Source organism: Chiloscyllium punctatum, unplaced genomic scaffold, assembly GCF_047496795.1.
Source record: "Chiloscyllium punctatum isolate Juve2018m unplaced genomic scaffold, sChiPun1.3 scaffold_562, whole genome shotgun sequence".
Classification (NCBI taxonomy): domain Eukaryota; kingdom Metazoa; phylum Chordata; class Chondrichthyes; order Orectolobiformes; family Hemiscylliidae; genus Chiloscyllium; species Chiloscyllium punctatum.
Genome location: NW_027310296.1, coordinates 37,318 through 55,237, shown reverse-complemented (window position 1 = coordinate 55,237; position 17,920 = coordinate 37,318). Strand labels below are relative to the sequence as shown.

Sequence of the window (17,920 nt, the reverse complement as noted above, 5' to 3'; positions counted from 1 at the left end):
TTTGCTAGACTTGGCCCCATCTCCCCCCTAAACCCTTCCTATCCATGTCCCCCCCCCCCATCCTTTTAAATGTTATCATTGTACCAGCCCCCACCCCTTCCTCTGGCAGCTCGTTCCACACACGCACCACCCTCTGGGGGGAAAAGTTGCCCCTCGGGTTCCTTTCCCCGTCTCACCTTAAACCTACCCCCCTCTAGTTCTGGGCTCCCCCACCCCAGGGGGAAAAGACCTTGTCTATTTACCCTATCCATGCCCCCCCCCATGATTTTATAACCCTCTAGTTCTGGACTCCCCCCACCCCAGGGGGAAAAGACCTTGTCTATTTACCCTATCCATGCCCCCCCCCCCATGATTTTATAACCCTCTAGTTCTGGGCTCCCCCCACCCCAGGGGGAAAAGACCTTGTCTATTTACCCTATCCATGCCCCCCACCTCATGATTTTATAAACCTCTATAAGGTCACCCCTCACCCCTTCAGGGCAAACAGCTCCAGCCTCTCCTTATAACTCAAAACCCTCCATCTCCGGCAACGTCCTGGTAAATCTCTTCCCGACCCCTCTCCGGGTGAATAATGTCCTTCCTGTAACGGTGCGACCGGAACTGGACACACTGCTCCAGACGAAGCCTCACCAACGTCCTGTATAACCCCCAACGTGACGTTTCCCCCCTCCCCCAAGCTCCTACACTCAAAGCTCTGAGCGATGGAGGGAAGCTCCTTCTTACCCGCCCTGTCTCCCTGTGACGCCAACTTCAAAGAATGACGTCCCAGAACCCCCTGGGGCTCCCTGTTCTCCAAGACGACCCCCCAAGGCCCTGACTCTAATCGTATAAGCCCTGCCCCTTCTCTGATTTTGTGCTTAAACCCCTCTCCTGTCTCTCCCCGGCCCACTGACCCACACTTGCTACAGGAACAATGCCACCCCCCCCCCACACCATGTGCAGATGTGCAGACGAACTGGAGTCGAAGGGATAGACTTGTGATTGCAACAAGGAAGCTGATTGGTCAGCTGGGGGTGTGGTTGGGCCGGTGAGCCACGAGGGTTTCTGCCTGCCAACAGCCGCGTGATTGGCTGTCGGGTTACTGAACAGCTTTTTGGGGCTGCGTCGGGGAGGGGGGGGGCACTCGCACTCTCAATCCCTCGCTGTCTCCCTAAATCTCTCTCTCATTCTCGCTCTCTATCAATCGCCCTCACCCTCTCTCAATCTCTCTTATTCTCTCTCCCTCTCTCTCAATCTCTCTCCCTCTCTCAATCTCCTCTCTCCCCTTCTCTCAATCTCCCACTCTCTCTCAATCTCTCTCTCTCTCTGCCTCTCTGTCATTCTCTTTCTCTCTCTCTCTCATTCTCTCTCCCTCTCTCTCATTCTCTTTCTCTCTCAATCTCATTCTCTCTCCCTCTCTCTCATTCTCTCCCTCCCCCTAAGTCTCTTTCTCATTCTATCTCTCAATCTGTCTCCCTCTCTCTCAATCTCTCTCTCTCGTTTTCTCTCTCTCTTTCATTCTCTCTCTCCCTAAATCTCTCTATCATTCTCTCTCAATCTCTCTCTCCCTCAATCTCCCTCTCCCTCTATCTCTGTCTCCCCCTCCCTAAATCTCTCTCTCCTTCTCTCTCAATCTCTCTCTCGCTCTCCCCCTAAATCTCTCTCATTCTCTCTCTCGCTGTCTTCCTCTCTCAATCTCTTTCTTCCTCTCTCTTAATCTCTCTCTCGCTAAATCTCTCTTATTCTCTCTCTCATTCTGTCTCTCTCAATCTCTCTCTCTCCTTAAATCTCTCTCCCTCTCTCAATTTCTCTCTCCCTCCCTGAATCTCTCTCAGTCTCTCTCTCTCTCAATCTCTCTCCCTCTCGCTAAATCTCTCCCTCATTCTCTCTCACCCCATAAATCTCTCACTCTGTATCTCCATCTCTCTGTCTGTCTCTCCCTAACTCTCTCTTTCGATCTCTCTGTCTCTCTCCTAATCTCTCTCTGTCTCTCCATCTCTGTCATACGCTCTCTCTTTCCCTAACTCTCCCTCTCTGTCTTTCGATCTCTCTCTCTCTCTCCCTCAATCTCTCTCTCAAACCCCCCCCACCTTCCCTCCCACGGTTTGATCTGATAAACCAGGAATCTTTATGAACAATAAGCAGTGTCTGGAAAAGGGTGACGCTGTCTCAGAGTCAGGTGAATCGGAGAACTTTGGTACGCATTTCGAGTTTTGAGAATCCCCTCGGACCCACGAGGGTTTGATTCCCAGGTTGCCACGCGGATGTGACAGTCGGCACTCACTGATGCCAGTCAGTCTGCAGCTCATTCCCTGATGCCAGCCAGTCTGCAGCTCATTCCCTGATGCCAGCCAGTCTGCAGCTCATTCCCTGCCCCTCCCCCTCTCTGTTCGCCTCTGGAGTGGGCAGGTCAGCTGTTGAGTGGGAGAGCAGGGCAGAGGGGCCAAATGGCCTCCTGTTGACCCCAGGTTCTCATGTACCGACCAGAGGTTTGGCGGGGTAAATCTCCCTCCCCAACCCCACCTCTCTCTCTCTCTCTCTCTCTCTCTCTCTCCCCATCACACACTCTGTCTCTCTCACTCACAATCACACTCTCTCAATCTTGTTCTCTCTCACTCATTCCCTCTCTCACTCATTCTCTCTTTCTCACACACACACACAATCTCTCTCTGAAAATCTCGCACATCGCAATCTCTCTCTCTCTCTCTGACAAACTGCCTTCCAATCTCTCGATCCCTCCCTCTCAAAATCTCTGTCTCCCTCCAGCTCTCTCTTCCCACCTCTATCTGTGTGTGTGTCTCTCGATCTCTTTCTCACAATCACTGCTTCTCAATCTTGTTTTTACTCTCTCTCTCTCTCTCTCATTCCCTCCCTCACTCACTTTATCTTTCTGAATCCCACGCTCTCCCTGAATCACACTTTCTCGGTCACTCACTCTCTCAATCTCTCTCCCTCTCCCTAAATCTCTCTTTCAATCTCTCTCTCTCTCTCTCTCTCTCTGTCTCTCCCTGAAACCCTCTCTCTTTCAACCTCTCTATGTCTCATCTCTCATGCCCTCTCTCTCTCTCTCTCTCTCAATCCCTCTCCTTCCTTAAATCATTTTTTCTCTGTCACTCTCTCCCTCTCTCTCACTATCGCTCTCTCTCTCTCTCTCCATCAATCTCTCTCACTGTCTCTCTCTATCCCTCTTAATCTCTCTCACTCTTGCGCTCTCTCTCCCCCTATCAATTTCACTATCGCGCTCTCTCTTCCTAAATCTCGCACACTTCCTCTCTCCATCAGTCTCTCTCACTATCTCTCACTCCCTCACTCTCTCCCTCTATCGCTCACTCTCTCCCTCTATCTCTCTCACCATCTCTCTCTCCCTCCATCTCTCTCACCATCTCTCTCTCTCTCTCTCCCTCCATCTCTCTCTCACTCTATCTCTCTCACCATCTCTCTCTCTCTCCCTCCATCTCTCTCCCTCCATCTCTCTCACCATCTCTCTCTCTCTCCCTCCATCTCTCTCCCTCTATCTCTCTCACCATCTCTCACTCTCTCCCTCTATCTCTCTCACCATCTCTCTCTCCCTCTCTCTCTCCCTCCATCTCTCTCACTCTATCTCTCTCACCATCTCTCACTCTCTCCCTCTATCTCTCTCACCATCTCTCACTCTCTCCCTCTATCTCTCTCACCATCTCTCTCTCCCTCTCTCTCTCCCTCCATCTCTCTCACCATCTCTCTCTCTCTCCCTCCATCTCTCTCTTCCTCTATCTCTCTCACCATCTCTCTCTCTCTCCCTCTATCTCTCTCTCCATCTCGCTCCCTCTTTCCCTCTATCTCTCTCACCATCTCTGTCTCTCTCTCTCCCCCTCTATCTCGCTCCCTCTTTTCCTCTATCTCTCTCACCGTCTCTCTCCCCCTCTCTCCCTCTATCTCTCTCACTCTCTCCCTCTATCTCTCTCACCATCTCTCTGTCTCTCTCCCCCTCTATCTCTCTCACTCTCTCCCTCTATCTCTCTCATCATCTCTCTCTCCCTCTATCTCTCTCACCATCTCTCTCTCTCCCTCTATCTCTCTCTCCATCTCGCTCCCTCTTTCCCTCTATCTCTCTCACCATCTCTCTCTCTCCCACTACCTCTCTCCCCCTCTGTCTCTCGCCCATACCCCTCTCACTCTCTCCCCCATTCCTCCCTCACGCTCTCCCTCACGCTCTCCCTCTATCTCTCTCACTATCCCTCTCCCACACTCACACCATCTCTCTCTCTCTCTCTCCATTTCACCAGGCCCTGCCCTATGTTGCCCTCCTGATCGCGATGATTTTCTTCATCTATGCAGTCATCGGAATGCAGGTTAGTGACCGAGGGAGGGTCAGTGACCGAGGGAGGGTCAGTGACCGAGGGAGGGTTAGTGACCGAGGGAGGGTCAGTGTGAGGGAGGGTCAGTGACCGAGGGAGGGTCAGTGACCGAGGGAGGGTCAGTGCTGTGGGAGGGTCAGTGACCGAGGGAGGGTCAGTGACCGAGGGAGGGTCAGTGCTGTGGGAGGGTCAGTGACCGAGGGAGGGTCAGTGACCGAGGGAGGGTCAGTTCTGAGGGAGGGACAGTGACCGAGGGAGGGTCAGTGACCGAGGGAGGGTCAGTGACCGAGGGAGGGTCGGTGACCGAGGGAGGGTCAGTGACCGAGGGAGGGTCAGTGACCGAGGGAGGGTTTGTGACTGAGGGAGGGTCAGTGACCGAGGGAGGGTTAGTGACCGAGGGAGGGTCAGTGTGAGGGAGGGTCAGTGTGAGGGAGGGTCAGTGCTGAGGGAGGGTCAGTGACCGAGGGAGGGTCAGTGACCGAGGGAGGGTCAGTGCTGAGGGAGGGTTAGTGACCGAGGGAGGGTTAGTGACCGAGGGAGGGTCAGTGCTGAGGGAGAGTCGGCGCTGAGGGAGGGTCAGTGCTGAGGGAGGGTCAGTGTGAGGGAGGGTCAGTGACCGAGGGAGGGTCAGTGTGAGGGAGGGTCAGTGTGAGGGAGGGTCAGTGACCGAGGGAGGGTCAGTGTGAGGGAGGGTCAGTGACCGAGGGAGGGTTAGTGACCGAGGGAGGGTCAGTGCTGAGGGAGGGTCAGTGACCGAGGGAGGGTCAGTGACCGAGGGAGGGTCAGTGTGAGGGAGGGTCAGTGACCGAGGGAGGGTCAGTGACCGAGGGAGGGTCAGTGTGAGGGAGGGTCAGTGACCGAGAGAGGGTCAGTGACCGAGGGAGGGTCAGTGTGAGGGAGGGTCAGTGCTGAGGGAGGGTCAGTGCTGAGGGAGGGTCAGTGACCGAGGGAGGGTCAGTGTGAGGGAGGGTCAGTGTGAGGGAGGGTCAGTGACCGAGGGAGGGTCAGTGCTGAGGGAGGGTCAGTGACCGAGGGAGGGTTAGTGACCGAGGGAGGGTCAGTGTGAGGGAGGGTCAGTGACTGATGGAGGGTCAGTGACCGAGGGAGGGTCAGTGTGAGGGAGGGTCAGTGACCGAGAGAGGGTCAGTGACCGAGGGAGGGTCAGTGTGAGGGAGGGTCAGTGACCGAGGGAGGGTCAGTGTGAGGGAGGGTCAGTGACTAAGGGAGGGTTAGTGACCGAGGGAGGGTCAGTGTGAGGGAGGGTCAGTGTGAGGGAGGGTCAGTGACCGAGGGAGGGTCAGTGACCGAGGGAGGGTCAGTGTGAGGGAGGGTCAGTGACCGAGGGAGGGTCAGTGACCGAGGGAGGGTCAGTGCTGTGGGAGGGTCAGTGACCGAGGGAGGGTTAGTGACCGAGGGAGGGTCAGTGTGAGGGAGGGTCAGTGACCGAGGGAGGGTTAGTGACCGAGGGAGGGTCAGTGCTGAGGGAGGGTCAGTGCTGAGGGAGGGTCAGTGACCGAGGAGGGGTCAGTGTGAGGGAGGGTCAGTGCTGTGGGAGGGTCAGTGACCGAGGGAGGGTTAGTGACCGAGGGAGGGTCAGTGTGAGGGAGGGTCAGTGACCGAGGGAGGGTCAGTGTGAGGGAGGGTCAGTGACCGAGGGAGGGTCAGTGACCGAGAGAGGGTCAGTGTGAGGGAGGGTTAGTGACCGAGGGAGGGTCAGTGACCGAGGGAGCGTCAGTGTGAGGGAGGGTCAGTGTGAGGGAGGGTCAGTGTGAGGGAGGGTCATGGCTGAGGGAGGGTCAGTGTGAGGGAGGGTCAGTGTGAGGGAGGGTCAGTGCTGAGGGAGGGTCAGTGTGAGGGAGGGTCAGTGACCGAGGGAGGGTCAGTGACCGAGGGAGGGTCAGTGTGAGGGAGGGTCAGTGTGAGGGATGGTCAGTGCTGAGGGAGGGTCAGTGACCGAGGGAGGGTCAGTGTGAGGGAGGGTCAGTGCTGAGGGAGGGTCAGTGTGAGGGAGGGTCAGTGCTGAGGGAGGGTCAGTGACCGAGGGAGGGTCAGTGACCAAGGGAGGGTCAGTGTGAGGGAGGGTCAGTGCTGAGGGAGGGTCAGTGTGAGGGAGGGTCAGTGTGAGGGAGGGTCGGTGTGAGGGAGGGTCAGTGCTGTGGGAGGGTCAGTGCTGAAGGAGGGTCAGTGCTGAGGGAGGGTCAGTGCTGTGGGAGGGTCAGGGCTGTGGGAGGGTCAGTGCTGAGGGAGGTTCAGTGCTGTGGGAGGGTCAGTGCTGAGGGAGGGTCAGTGCTGTGGGAGGGTCAGTGCTGAGGGAGGGTCAGTGCTGAGGGAGTGGGTGCTGTGGGAGGGTCAGTGCTGTGGGAGGGTCAGAGCTGAGGGAGGGTCAGAGCTGAGGGAGGGTCAGTGCTGTGGGAGGGTCAGTGCTGAGGGAGGGTCAGTGCTGTGGGAGGGTCAGTGCTGTGGGAGGGTCAGTGCTGAGGGAGTGGGGGCTGTGGGAGGGTCAGTGCTGTGGGAGGGTCAGTGTGAGGGAGGGTCAGTGCTGTGGGAGGGTCAGTGCTGTGGGAGGGTCAGTGTGAGGGAGGGTCAGTGCTGAGGGAGGGTCAGTGCTGAGGGAGGGTCAGTGTGAGGGAGGGTCAGTGCTGAGGGAGGGTTAGTGCTGAGGGAGGGTCAGTGTGAGGGAGGGTCAGTGCTGAGGGAGGGTCAGTGCTGTGGGAGGGTCAGTGTGAGGGAGGGTCAGTGCTGAGGGAGGGTCAGTGCTGTGGGAGGGTCAGTGCTGAGGGAGGGTCAGTGTGAGGGAGGGTCAGTGTGAGGGAGGGTCAGTGCTGAGGGAGGGTCAGTGCTGTGGGAGGGTCAGTGCTGTGGGAGGGTCAGTGCTGTGGGAGGGTCAGAGCTGAGGGAGGGTCAGAGCTGAGGGAGGGTCAGTGCTGTGGGAGGGTCAGTGCTGAGGGAGGGTCAGTGCTGTGGGAGGGTCAGTGCTGTGGGAGGGTCAGTGCTGAGGGAGTGGGGGCTGTGGGAGGGTCAGTGCTGTGGGAGGGTCAGTGTGAGGGAGGGTCAGTGCTGTGGGAGGGTCAGTGCTGTGGGAGGGTCAGTGTGAGGGAGGGTCAGTGCTGAGGGAGGGTCAGTGCTGAGGGAGGGTCAGTGTGAGGGAGGGTCAGTGCTGAGGGAGGGTTAGTGCTGAGGGAGGGTCAGTGTGAGGGAGGGTCAGTGCTGAGGGAGGGTCAGTGCTGTGGGAGGGTCAGTGTGAGGGAGGGTCAGTGCTGAGGGAGGGTCAGTGCTGTGGGAGGGTCAGTGCTGAGGGAGGGTCAGTGTGAGGGAGGGTCAGTGTGAGGGAGGGTCAGTGCTGAGGGAGGGTCAGTGCTGTGGGAGGGTCAGTGCTGAGGGAGGGTCAGTGCTGAGGGAGTGGGGGCTGTGGGAGGGTCAGTGCTGTGGGAGGGTCAGTGCTGAGGGAGGGTCAGTGCTGTGGGAGGGTCAGTGCTGAGGGAGGGTCAGTGCTGAGGGAGTGGGTGCTGTGGGAGGGTCAGTGCTGAGGGAGCGGGGGCTGTGGGTGGGTCAGTGCTGAGGGAGTGGGGGCTGTGGGAGGGTCAGTGCTGAGGGAGTGGGGGCTGTGGGAGGGTCAGTGCTGAGGGAGTGGGGGCTGTGGGAGGGTCAGTGCTGAGGGAGTGGGCGCTGTGGGAGGGTCAGTGCTGTGGGAGGGTCAGTGCTGTGGGAGGGTCAGTGCTGAGGGAGTGGGCGCTGTGGGAGGGTCAGTGCTGAGGGAGAGTCAGTGCTGAGGGAGTGGGTGCTGTGGGAGGGTCAGTGCTGTGGGAGAGTCAGCGCTGTGGGAGGGTCAGTGCTGAGGGAGTGGGTGCTGTGGGAGGGTCAGTGTTGAGGGAGTGGGTGCTGTGGGAGGGTCAGTGCTGAGGGAGGGTCAGTGCTGTGGGAGGGTCAGTGCTGAGGGAGTGGGCGCTGTGGGAGGGTCAGCTCTGAGGGAGCGGGTGCTGTGGGAGGGTCAGTGCTGAGGGAGTGGGCGCTGGGGGAGGGTCAGTGCTGAGGGAGTGGGTGCTGTGGGAGGGTCAGTGCTGAGGGAGTGGGGGCTGTGGGAGGGTCAGTGCTGAGGGAGTGGGTGCTGTGGGTGGGTCAGTGCTGAGGGAGCGGGTGCTGTGGGAGGGCCAGTGCTGAGGGAGTGGGTGCTGTGGGTGGGTCAGTGCTGAGGGAGCGTCTGTGCTGAGTGAGTGGGCGCTGTGGAAGGGTCAGTGCTGAGGGAGGGTCAGTGCTGAGAGAGTGGGGGCTGTGGGAGGGTCAGTGCTGAGGGAGGGTCAGTGCTGAGGGAGTGGGGGCTGTGGGAGGGTCAGTGCTGAGGGAGTGGGTGCTGTGGGAGGGTCAGCGCTGAGGGAGGGTCAGTGCTGAGGGAGTGGGTGCTGTGGGAGGGTCAGCGCTGAGGGAGGGTCAGTGCTGAGGGAGTGGGCGCTGTGGTGGGGTCAGTGCCGAGGGAGAGAGTTTGCATCCAGCCCTCCAGGACACTGACCTCAGTTTCCGGTTTACCCCCAGACCTTTGGGAAGATCGCGATGCAGGACAACACTGAGATCAACATGAACAATAACTTCCAAACCTTCCCCCAAGCCATTCTCCTACTGTTCCGGTAATCGGGGAGGAGTGGGAGGTGTAGGGGCTCTGGGAGGGTCAGTGCTGAGGGAGGGTCAGTGCTGAGGGAGTGGGCGCTGTGGGAGGGTCAGCGCCGAGGGAGCGGGCGCTGTGGGAGGGTCAGTGCTGAGGGTGTGGGTGCTGTGGGAGGGTCAGTGCTGAGGGAGCGGGCGCTGTGGGAGGGTCAGTGCTGAGGGAGTGGGTGCTGTGGGAGGGTCAGTGCTGAGGGATTGGGTGCTGTGGGAGGGTCTGTGCTGAGGGGGTGGGCACTGTGGGAGGGTCAGTGCTGAGGGAGCGGGCGCTGTGGGAGGGTCAGCGCCGAGGGAGTGGGTGCTGTGGGAGGGTCAGCGCCGAGGGAGTGGGCGCTGTGGGAGGGTCAGCGCCGAGGGATGCTATGTGGGGCCTGTGTCGGAGGCAATTGTGTTGTGATGGGGCAGAGGAACGAGGATCAAAATTTGGCCAAGTTAGCACGGTCTCATCCCGGGGAGGTCATGCCTGACAAATCTGCCTGAATCCTTTGAGTAGGGAAGGAACAGGTTAGACCAAGGGGCGCCAATGGATGTTATCCACCTGGATGTCAAGATGGCTTCTGACAAGGTGTTGCCCAGGAGGCTGCTGGGTAAGATAAGGGCCCCATGGTGTCAGAGGCACGGTGCTGGGATGTACAGAAGCCGAGCGATCTGGCAGGAAGCAGAGAACCGGGGGATGACAGAATCCTTCTCAAGATGGCAGCCAGCGACATGGGGGTGTTCCTCAACGTTCAGCGTCGGGAACCACAAACGTTAGACACGAACGATCTGGCTGAGGGCGGCCTGGCTACCCCTGCGAAGCTAGGCCGGGGGACAGACCGCACTGGGGAGGCCGCGGAAGGACTCGGAAGGAAGTGAGAGATGGCGGGACGACGGGGGAGAGGGGGGAGGTGTGAGGGAAGAGGGAGGGGGACGGACTATTTTCTAAACGGGGAGAAAATTCAGAAGTGCGGATTTGGTGGTGGAGGGGGTGCGGCTTGGGAGCTCGCAGGGCGAGTCCGGGAAGGTCAACGCAACGATGGCTTTTATTTGGGGAGGACCTGGATCTGAAAGCAGGGAGGGACTCCCGAGGCTCTGATCAGACCACGTTCGGAGTAACGGGGCCCCCATATCTCAGGAAGGACAGACTGGGCCCCCTGGGGCGGGCTGCTGGCCGGGACAGAGTGGATGTTGGGAAGATGTTCCCCATTGTGGGAGGGGAGAGAGAGACTGGGACCAGAGGGCACCGCCTCAGAGTAAAGGGAAGACCCTTTCGAGAACGGAGAGAAGGAGGAACGTCTTCAGCCGGAGAGTGGGGAATCGATGGGGGGGGTGGGGGGGCCAGGGCATTGAGTGTATTTAAGACGGAGATCGAGAGGTTCAAGGGTTACGGGGAGTAACCTGTCAGCTATGATTGAATGGCGGAGCAGACTCAATGGGCCGAATGGTCTGATTTCCGCTCCCTGGGTTGGGGGGGGGGGCGGTTTGGGTTCGGACCCAGAATTCCTTGCGGGAAGGACGCGGTGTCGTGGGAGCGGCCTCACCGACCCACCCCGGTGGCGGGAGGCCGGAACTACAGCGCGACACGTTGACATAGACTTCCCCCACTGGCGGCTGGGTAGTGGGGTTGGGGGGGGGGGGGGGGGAAGGGGTGGGATTTAATCTCCTAACTCCCCCCCCCCCCCCAACCTCATGGGAGGAGGCGTACTCCCAGGCACACAGACCCCACCCAGTGTCCGGAGGCCGGTATTGCAGCGTGACGTGTTGACATAGAGGTTTCGTCACTGCGGAGGGCATTAACCTTCCCTGGTTATTTGACTCCCTCGTGGGCAGGTGTGCCACTGGTGAGGCGTGGCAGGAGATCATGCTGGCAAGCCTTCCGGGCAAACGGTGCGACCCAGACTCAGACTACGGTCCGGGAGAAGAGTACACGTGCGGAAGTAACTTCGCCATCATCTACTTCATCAGTTTCTTCATGCTCTGTGCGTTCCTGGTAAGAGTGGGGGGCTGGGGGAGGGTCAGGGCACTGAGGGAGTGGGGGCTGGGGGAGGGTCAGTGCTGAGGGAGTGGGTGCTGTGGGAGGGTCAGTGCTGAGGGTAGTGGGGGCTGTGGGAGGGTCAGTGCTGAGGGAGTGGGTGCTGTGGGAGGGTCAGTGCTGAGGGAGTGGGTGCTGTGGGAGGGTCAGTGCTGAGGGAGTGGGGGCTGTGGGAGGGTCAGTGCTGAGGGAGTGGGGGCTGTGGGAGGGTCAGTGCTGAGGGAGTGGGTGCTGTGGGAGGGTCAGTGCTGAGGGAGTGGGGGGCTGTGGAGGGTCAGTGCTGAGGGAGTGGGGGCTGTGGGAGGGTCAGTGCTGAGGGAGGGTCAGTGCTGAGGGAGTGGGGGCTGTGGGAGGGTCAGTGCTGAGGGAGTGGGGGCTGGGGGAGGGTCAGGGCACTGAGGGAGTGGGGGCTGGGGGAGGGTCAGTGCTGAGGGAAGTGGGTGCTGTGGGAGGGTCAGTGCTGAGGGAGGGTCAGTGCTGAGGGAGTGGGGGCTGGGGGAGGGTCAGGGCACTGAGGGAGTGGGGGCTGTGGGAGGGTCAGTGCTGAGGGAGTGGGTGCTGTGGGAGGGTCAGTGCTGAGGGAGTGGGTGCTGTGGGAGGGTCAGCGCTGAGGAGTGGGGGGCTGTGGGAGGGTCAGTGCTGAGGGAGGGTCAGTGCTGAGGGAGTGGGGGCTGTGGGAGGGTCAGTGCTGAGGGAGTGGGTGCTGTGGGAGGGTCAGTGCTGAGGGAGGGTCAGTGCTGAGGGAGTGGGGGCTGTGGCAGGGTCAGTGCTGAGGGAGTGGGGGCTGTGGGAGGGTCAGTGCTGAGGGAGGGTCAGTGCTGAGGGAGTGGGGGCTGTGGGAGGGGTCAGTGCTGAGGGAGTGGGGGCTGTGGGAGGGTCAGTGCTGAGGGAGTGGGTGCTGTGGGAGGGTCAGTGCTGAGGGAGTGGGGGCTGTGGGAGGGTCAGTGCTGAGGGAGTGGGTGCTGTGGGAGGGTCAGTGCTGAGGGAGTGGGGGCTGTGGGAGGGTCAGTGCTGAGGGAGCGGGCTCTGAGGGAGGGTCAGTGCTGAGGGAGTGGGGGCTGTGGGAGGGTCAGTGCTGAGGGAGTGGGTGCTGTGGGAGGGTCAGTGCTGAGGGAGTGGGTGCTGTGGGAGGGTCAGTGCTGTGGGGAGGGTCAGTGCTGAGGGAGTGGGGGCTGGGGAGGGTCAGTGCTGAGGGACGTGGGCGCTGTGGGAGGGTCAGCGCTGAGGGGGGCGGTGTGCGGCCGTGGGTGGGGTTGGTAGGCCGCAGCTTGCAGGAGTGCCAACCCCACCCACGGCCGCACACCGCCCCCCTCAGCGCTGACCCTCCCTTGCAGGAGTGCGGCCTAGCGGAGTTAGCTCCCTTCGGTCCTCGCCCCGTGACCTTCCCTCACTGCGACCTTCCTCCTCACCCACCCCCTCCCCCCCCCACCCCCAACACAGATCATCAACCTCTTTGTGGCCGTGATCATGGACAACTTTGACTACCTCACCCGGGATTGGTCCATCCTCGGGCCTCACCACCTCGACGAGTTCAAGAGAATCTGGTCGGAGTATGACCCCGAGGCGAAGTAAGATCCCCGGGGGGGGATGCAGGAGGGGGCCGTTCGGTGGAGACGTGGGTAGACGACCGAGGTGGGGGGGTGTTGGGGAGATTGAGGTCTACAAAATCGCGAAGGCTACAGACAAGGGTAGACCGAGGCAGGCTTTTTCCGCTGGGGTGAGGGGTTCAATTACGAGAAGCCACGCGGTCAGGGTAAACGGTTTCAGAGGGAATACCCACCGACGTTACTTCACGCAGAGGCTGGTGGGTGTTCGGAACGTGTTGCGGTTGGGGCAGGACGGATGCCCGAGGAGGTGGGGAGCAAGAGGGATGCAGACCCCCCCGAGGAATTGGGCGGTTTTTTTTTTGTAGGCCGTGGATTTGGTTCGGCTCAGGCCTGGAGGGTCGAAGGGTTCCCGGGGCTGTGGATTTTCTTGGTTCGCTGTTCCGAAAACGTTCGGGAAGAGCTGTCGCTCCCCCCTGCCCCCCAACTCCTGAAGGGGGCACATCCTGATTGAGGATACGCTGGGGGCAACTCTGCGCACGGGGTCAACGATACGCCCTTTGGCGTTCGGTCCCACAGGGTCCTGTAAAAACTAAACAAAGCGAGGACGGGGTGGGGGGGGGAGAGAAGTCGAGAAGCGGCCCGTATCAGATCGACCCAGCCTTAACTCAAACGGTCTCCTGTTCGATTCCAGCCTCTTCCCCCTGCCTGGGTTACCTCAGGGTGCTCCGGTTCCCTCCCACACTCCAGGGATGTGCAGGTTAGGGTGGATTGACCCGTGCTAAATTGTCCCATAGTGCCCCAGGGATGTACAGGTTAGGGTGGATTGGCCGTGCTAAATTGTCCCCGTAGTGCCCAGGGATGTGCAGATTAGGGTGGATTGGCCCGTGCTAAATTGTCCCATAGTGCCCAGGGATGTGCAGGTTAGGGTGGATTGGCCCGTGCTAAATTGTGCCTGTAGTGCCCAGGGATGTGTAGGTTAGGGTGGATTGGCCGTGCTAAATTGTTCCCGTAGTGCCCAGGGATGTGCAGGTTAGGGTGGATTGGCCCGTGCTAAATTGTTCCCGTAGTGCCCAGGGATGTACAGGTTAGGGTGGATTGGCCGTGCTAAATTGTTCCCGTAGTGCCCAGGGATGTGCAGGTTAGGGTGGATTGGCCCGTGCTAAATTGTCCCTGTAGTGCCCAGGGATGTGCAGGTTAGGGTGGATTGGCCGTGCTAAATTGTCCCTGTAGTGCCCAGGGATGTGCAGGTTAGGGTGGATTGGCCGTGCTAAATTGTCCCAGTAGTGCCCAGGGATGTGCAGGTTAGGGTGGATTGGCCGTGCTAAATTGTCCCTGTAGTGCCCAGGGATGTGCAGGTTAGGGTGGATTGGCCGTGCTAAATTGTCCCATAGTGCCCCAGGGATGTACAGGTTTAGGGTGGATTGGCCGTGCTAAATTGTCCCCGTAGTGCCCAGGGATGTGCAGGTTAGGGTGGATTGGCCCGTGCTAAATTGTCCTCGTAGTGCCCAGGGATGTACAGGTTAGGGTGGATTGGCCCCGTGCTAAATTGTCCCCGTAGTGCCCAGGGATGTGCAGGTTAGGGTGGATTGGCCGTGCTAAATTGTCCCCGTAGTGCCCAGGGATTGTGTAGGTTAGGGTGGATTGGCCCGTGCTAAATTGTCCCCGTAGTGCCCAGGGATGTACAGGTTAGGGTGGATTGGCCGTGCTAAATTGTCCCTATATCTGAGGGAGGGTGGGGGTCCAGAGGAGAGCGATCCCGGGGGATGAAGGGGGAGGTCACAGTGAGGAGAGGTTGAGGACTGTGTCCAGGATGGAGTTTTGGAAGGATTTGGGAGCCGGGAGGGGTGGATCTGATTGAAAGTTACGGAATACCAAGAGAGGGTCCTGGGATAGAGCAGATGTTGGAAAGGTGATCCCACCCCAGGTGGAAGAGACCGGGACCCGAGGGTGCAGGCTCAGAGCCAAGGGGGCGGCCATCTTGGGCTGAGATGAGAATGGAACCCCCTTCAACCGTTCGGACTCCAAAGGGAGGCCAAGTCTTTGGGACACAGAGAGGAGGTGGGGTCCTGATGAGTAAGGGGATGGAGGGTTGGCTGAGGGGTGGTCGAGGAGGCTGCCTGAGTGGGATTGAGAAACATTTCAGGGCTGAGGGAGCGGGTGCTGAGGGAGGGTCAGCGCTGAGGGAGGGTCAGTGCTGAGGGAGTGGGTGCTGTGGGAGGGTCAGCGCTGAGGGAGGGGGGTGCTGTGGGAGAGTCAGTGCTGAGGGAGTGTGTCTCTGAATTTCTCTGTCTCTCTCTCTCCGGCCTAGGGGAAGGATCAAACATCTGGACGTAGTGACTCTGCTCCGACGAATCCAGCCCCCCCTGGGGTTCGGCAAGCTCTGTCCCCACCGGGTCGCCTGTAAGGTGAGCGGGGGTGAGGAGGGGGCACGAGGAGGGTAGGGGAGGGAGAGGTTTAGGGCTTCCGAGTGGGTGAGGGGGGAGGGGGAGGGGTGAGAGAAAGAGAGAATGTGAAGGAAGACAGAGAAGGTGAAGACAGAAAGGGGTGGAGAGAGAGGGGTTAGAGAGAGTGGTGGTGAGACAGGGGGAGTGAGAGAGAGGGAGTGAGAGAGTGTGAGGAGACAATTATGACGGTTCTAGCTTAATTCCCCACGGCTCCAGGTCGTTCCCCCACACCTCCCCCCCCCCACCCCACCGACTCCCTTGGGAATGGCCCTGGGAAGTATCTCAGTTGGAAATTGAGTCTGTCAGGGTAGAGATGTACTGCTCATGCTCCTGCAGAGGCTGGTGACGATGAACATGCCGCTGAACAGAGATGGCACTGTCTCCTTCAACGCTACACTCTTCGCATTGGTCAGGACCGCCACTCAAGATCAAAACGGAGGGTACGTCAATTCATTATTCACACCCATCCCTATCTGGCAACCTCCACCAGCCCCCTACACCCCCTCGTGACCTTTGTCACTTCCTCCACCCCCGACAAACCTTCCCGAACACTTTCAACAGCGCCCGCTCCCTCAGCGCTGACCCTCCCACAGCACCCACTCCCACAGCACTGACCCTCCCTCAGCACTGACCCTCCCACAGCGCCCACTCCCTCAGCACTGACCCTCCCACAGTGCCCGCTCCCTCAGCACTGACCCTCCCTCAGCCCCCACTCCCTCAGCACTGACCCTCCCTCAGCCCCCACTCCCTCAGCACTGACCCTCCCTCAGCACTGACCCTCCCTCAGCACTGACCCTCCCACAAGCCCCCCACTCCCACAGCACTGACCCCTCCCACAGCCCCCACTCCCTCAGCACTGACCCTCCCACAGCCCCCACTCCCTCAGCACTGACCCTCCCTCAGCACTGACCCTCCCACAGCCCCCACTCCCTCAGCACTGACCCTCCCACAGCCCCCACTCCCTCAGCACTGACCCTCCCTCAGCACTGACCCTCCCACAGCACCCACTCCCTCAGCACTGACCCCTCCCCACAGCCCCCCACTCCCTCAGCGCTGACCCTCCCACAGCACCCACTCCCTCAGCACTGACCCTCCCCACAGCGCCCACTCCCTCAGCACTGACCCTCCCACAGCACCCACTCCCTCAGCACTGACCCTCCCACAGCGCCCACTCCCTCAGCACTGACCCTCCCACAGCGCCCACTCCCTCAGCACTGACCCTCCCACAGCCCCCACTCCCTCAGCACTGACCCTCCCACAGCCCCCACTCCCTCAGCACTGACCCTCTGGCGGTGGGTGGAAGTGGTTTGGGACAGTATGAATTCCCTTGTGTCCAATTCCAGGGAATCTTGAGCAGGCGAACCTGGAACTGAGGGCCATCATTAAGAAAATCTGGAAACGAACCAAACCCAAAATCCTGGATGAGATTATCCCGATGCCCGAAGGTGAGGGGAGAATCCGCAGGAATGTCCCTGTCACTCCTCCCGCTCTTTGTGTCTCTCATTTTCAGTCTCTTTTTGCCTCCCTCTGTCACTCTCTCTCTCGCCCTCTGTCTGTGTCTTGCTCTGTCCCCCTCTTTGTCTCTCTCTCTCTCTCTCTATCTCCGTCTCTCTCACGCACCGTCTCTGTCTCTCACTCTCTCGGTTTTTACTCGCTCCGTCTCTCTCTCTCTCTCTCTCCCTCTCTGTTTCTCTCTCTCTGTCTCTCCCTCTCCCTCTCTCCATCACTCTCACACGCTCAGTCTCTCACTGTCTCTCCACCTCTCCCTCTCTTTGTCTCTCTCACTCCCTCTCTCTCTCTCGCACTCTCTCAGTCTCTCCCTCTCCCTCTCTCTCCTCCTCTCACACGCTCTGTCTCTCACTGTCTCTCCACCTCTCCCTCTCTTTGTCTCTCTCACTCCCTCTCCCTCTCTCGCGCTCTCTCTGTCTCTCCATCTGTCTTACCCTCTCACACACTCTGTCTCTCACTGTCCTCTCCCCTCTCCTCTCCTCTCTTTGTCTCTCTCACTCCCTCTCTCTCTTCCTCTGTCTCTCTCTCTCTTCCCCCCCCTCACACGCTCTGTCTCTCACTATCTCTCCCCTCTCCCCCTCTTTGTCTCTCTCTCTCCCTCTCTCTCTCGCACTCTCTCTCGCTCTCTCTCCCCCTCTCACACACTGTCTCTCACTGTCTCTCCCCCCTCCCTCTCTTTGTCACTCTCACTCCCTCTTTCTCTCTCTCTCTCCCCCTCTCACACACTCTGTCTCTCGCTGTCTCTCCCTCTCCCCCTCTCACACGCTCTGTCTCTCACTGTCTCCTCCCCTCTCCCTCTCTTTGTCTCTCTCTCTCCCTCTCTCTCTCGCGCTCTCTCTCCCCCTCTCACACACTCTGTCTCTCACTGTCTCTCCCCCTCCCTCTCTTTGTCACTCTCACTCCCTCTCTCTCTCTGTCTCTCTCTCTCTCTCTCTCTCTCTCTCCCCCCCTCTCACACACTCTGTCTCTCACTGTCTCTCCCCCTCCCTCTCTTTGTCACTCTCACTCTCTCTCTCTGTCTCTCTCTCTCTCTCCCACCCCCCTCACACACTCCCTCTCTCTCTCTGTCTCTCCCTCTCCCCCTCTCACACACTCTGTCTCACACTGTCTCTCCCTCTCCGTCTCCTTGTCTCTCTCACTCCCTCTCTCTCTGTCTCTCTCTCTCTCTCTCCCCCCCCTCTCACACACTCCCTCTCTCTCTCTGTCTCTCCCTCTCCCCCTCTCACACACTCTGTCTCTCACTGTCTCTACCCCTCCCTCTCTTTGTCACTCTCACTCCCTCTCTCTCTGTCTCTCTCTCTCTCTCTCTCTCTCTCCCGCCTCTCACACACTCTGTCTCTCACTGTCTCTCCCCTCTCTGTCTCCTTGTCTCTCTCACTCACCTCTCCCTTTCTCTGTCTATCACACACGCTCTGTCTCTCTTTCTGTCTCTCCCTCCTC

At 59.6% G+C, this 17,920-nt stretch overlaps 1 protein-coding gene across 1 annotated transcript in view; it reads left to right on the top strand.

Annotated features, from left to right (window-relative positions):
• LOC140473268 (voltage-dependent L-type calcium channel subunit alpha-1F-like) overlaps positions 1-17,920 on the top strand; it is a 109,074-nt gene that overhangs the window by 54,949 nt on the left and 36,205 nt on the right. The window contains 8 exon segments of the mRNA XM_072567590.1: positions 4,245-4,310; positions 8,844-8,935; positions 10,779-10,938; positions 12,421-12,548; positions 14,836-14,932; positions 15,308-15,391; positions 15,393-15,411; positions 16,315-16,480. Coding sequence (XP_072423691.1) covers positions 4,245-4,310; positions 8,844-8,935; positions 10,779-10,938; positions 12,421-12,548; positions 14,836-14,932; positions 15,308-15,391; positions 15,393-15,411; positions 16,315-16,480 — 812 coding nt within the window.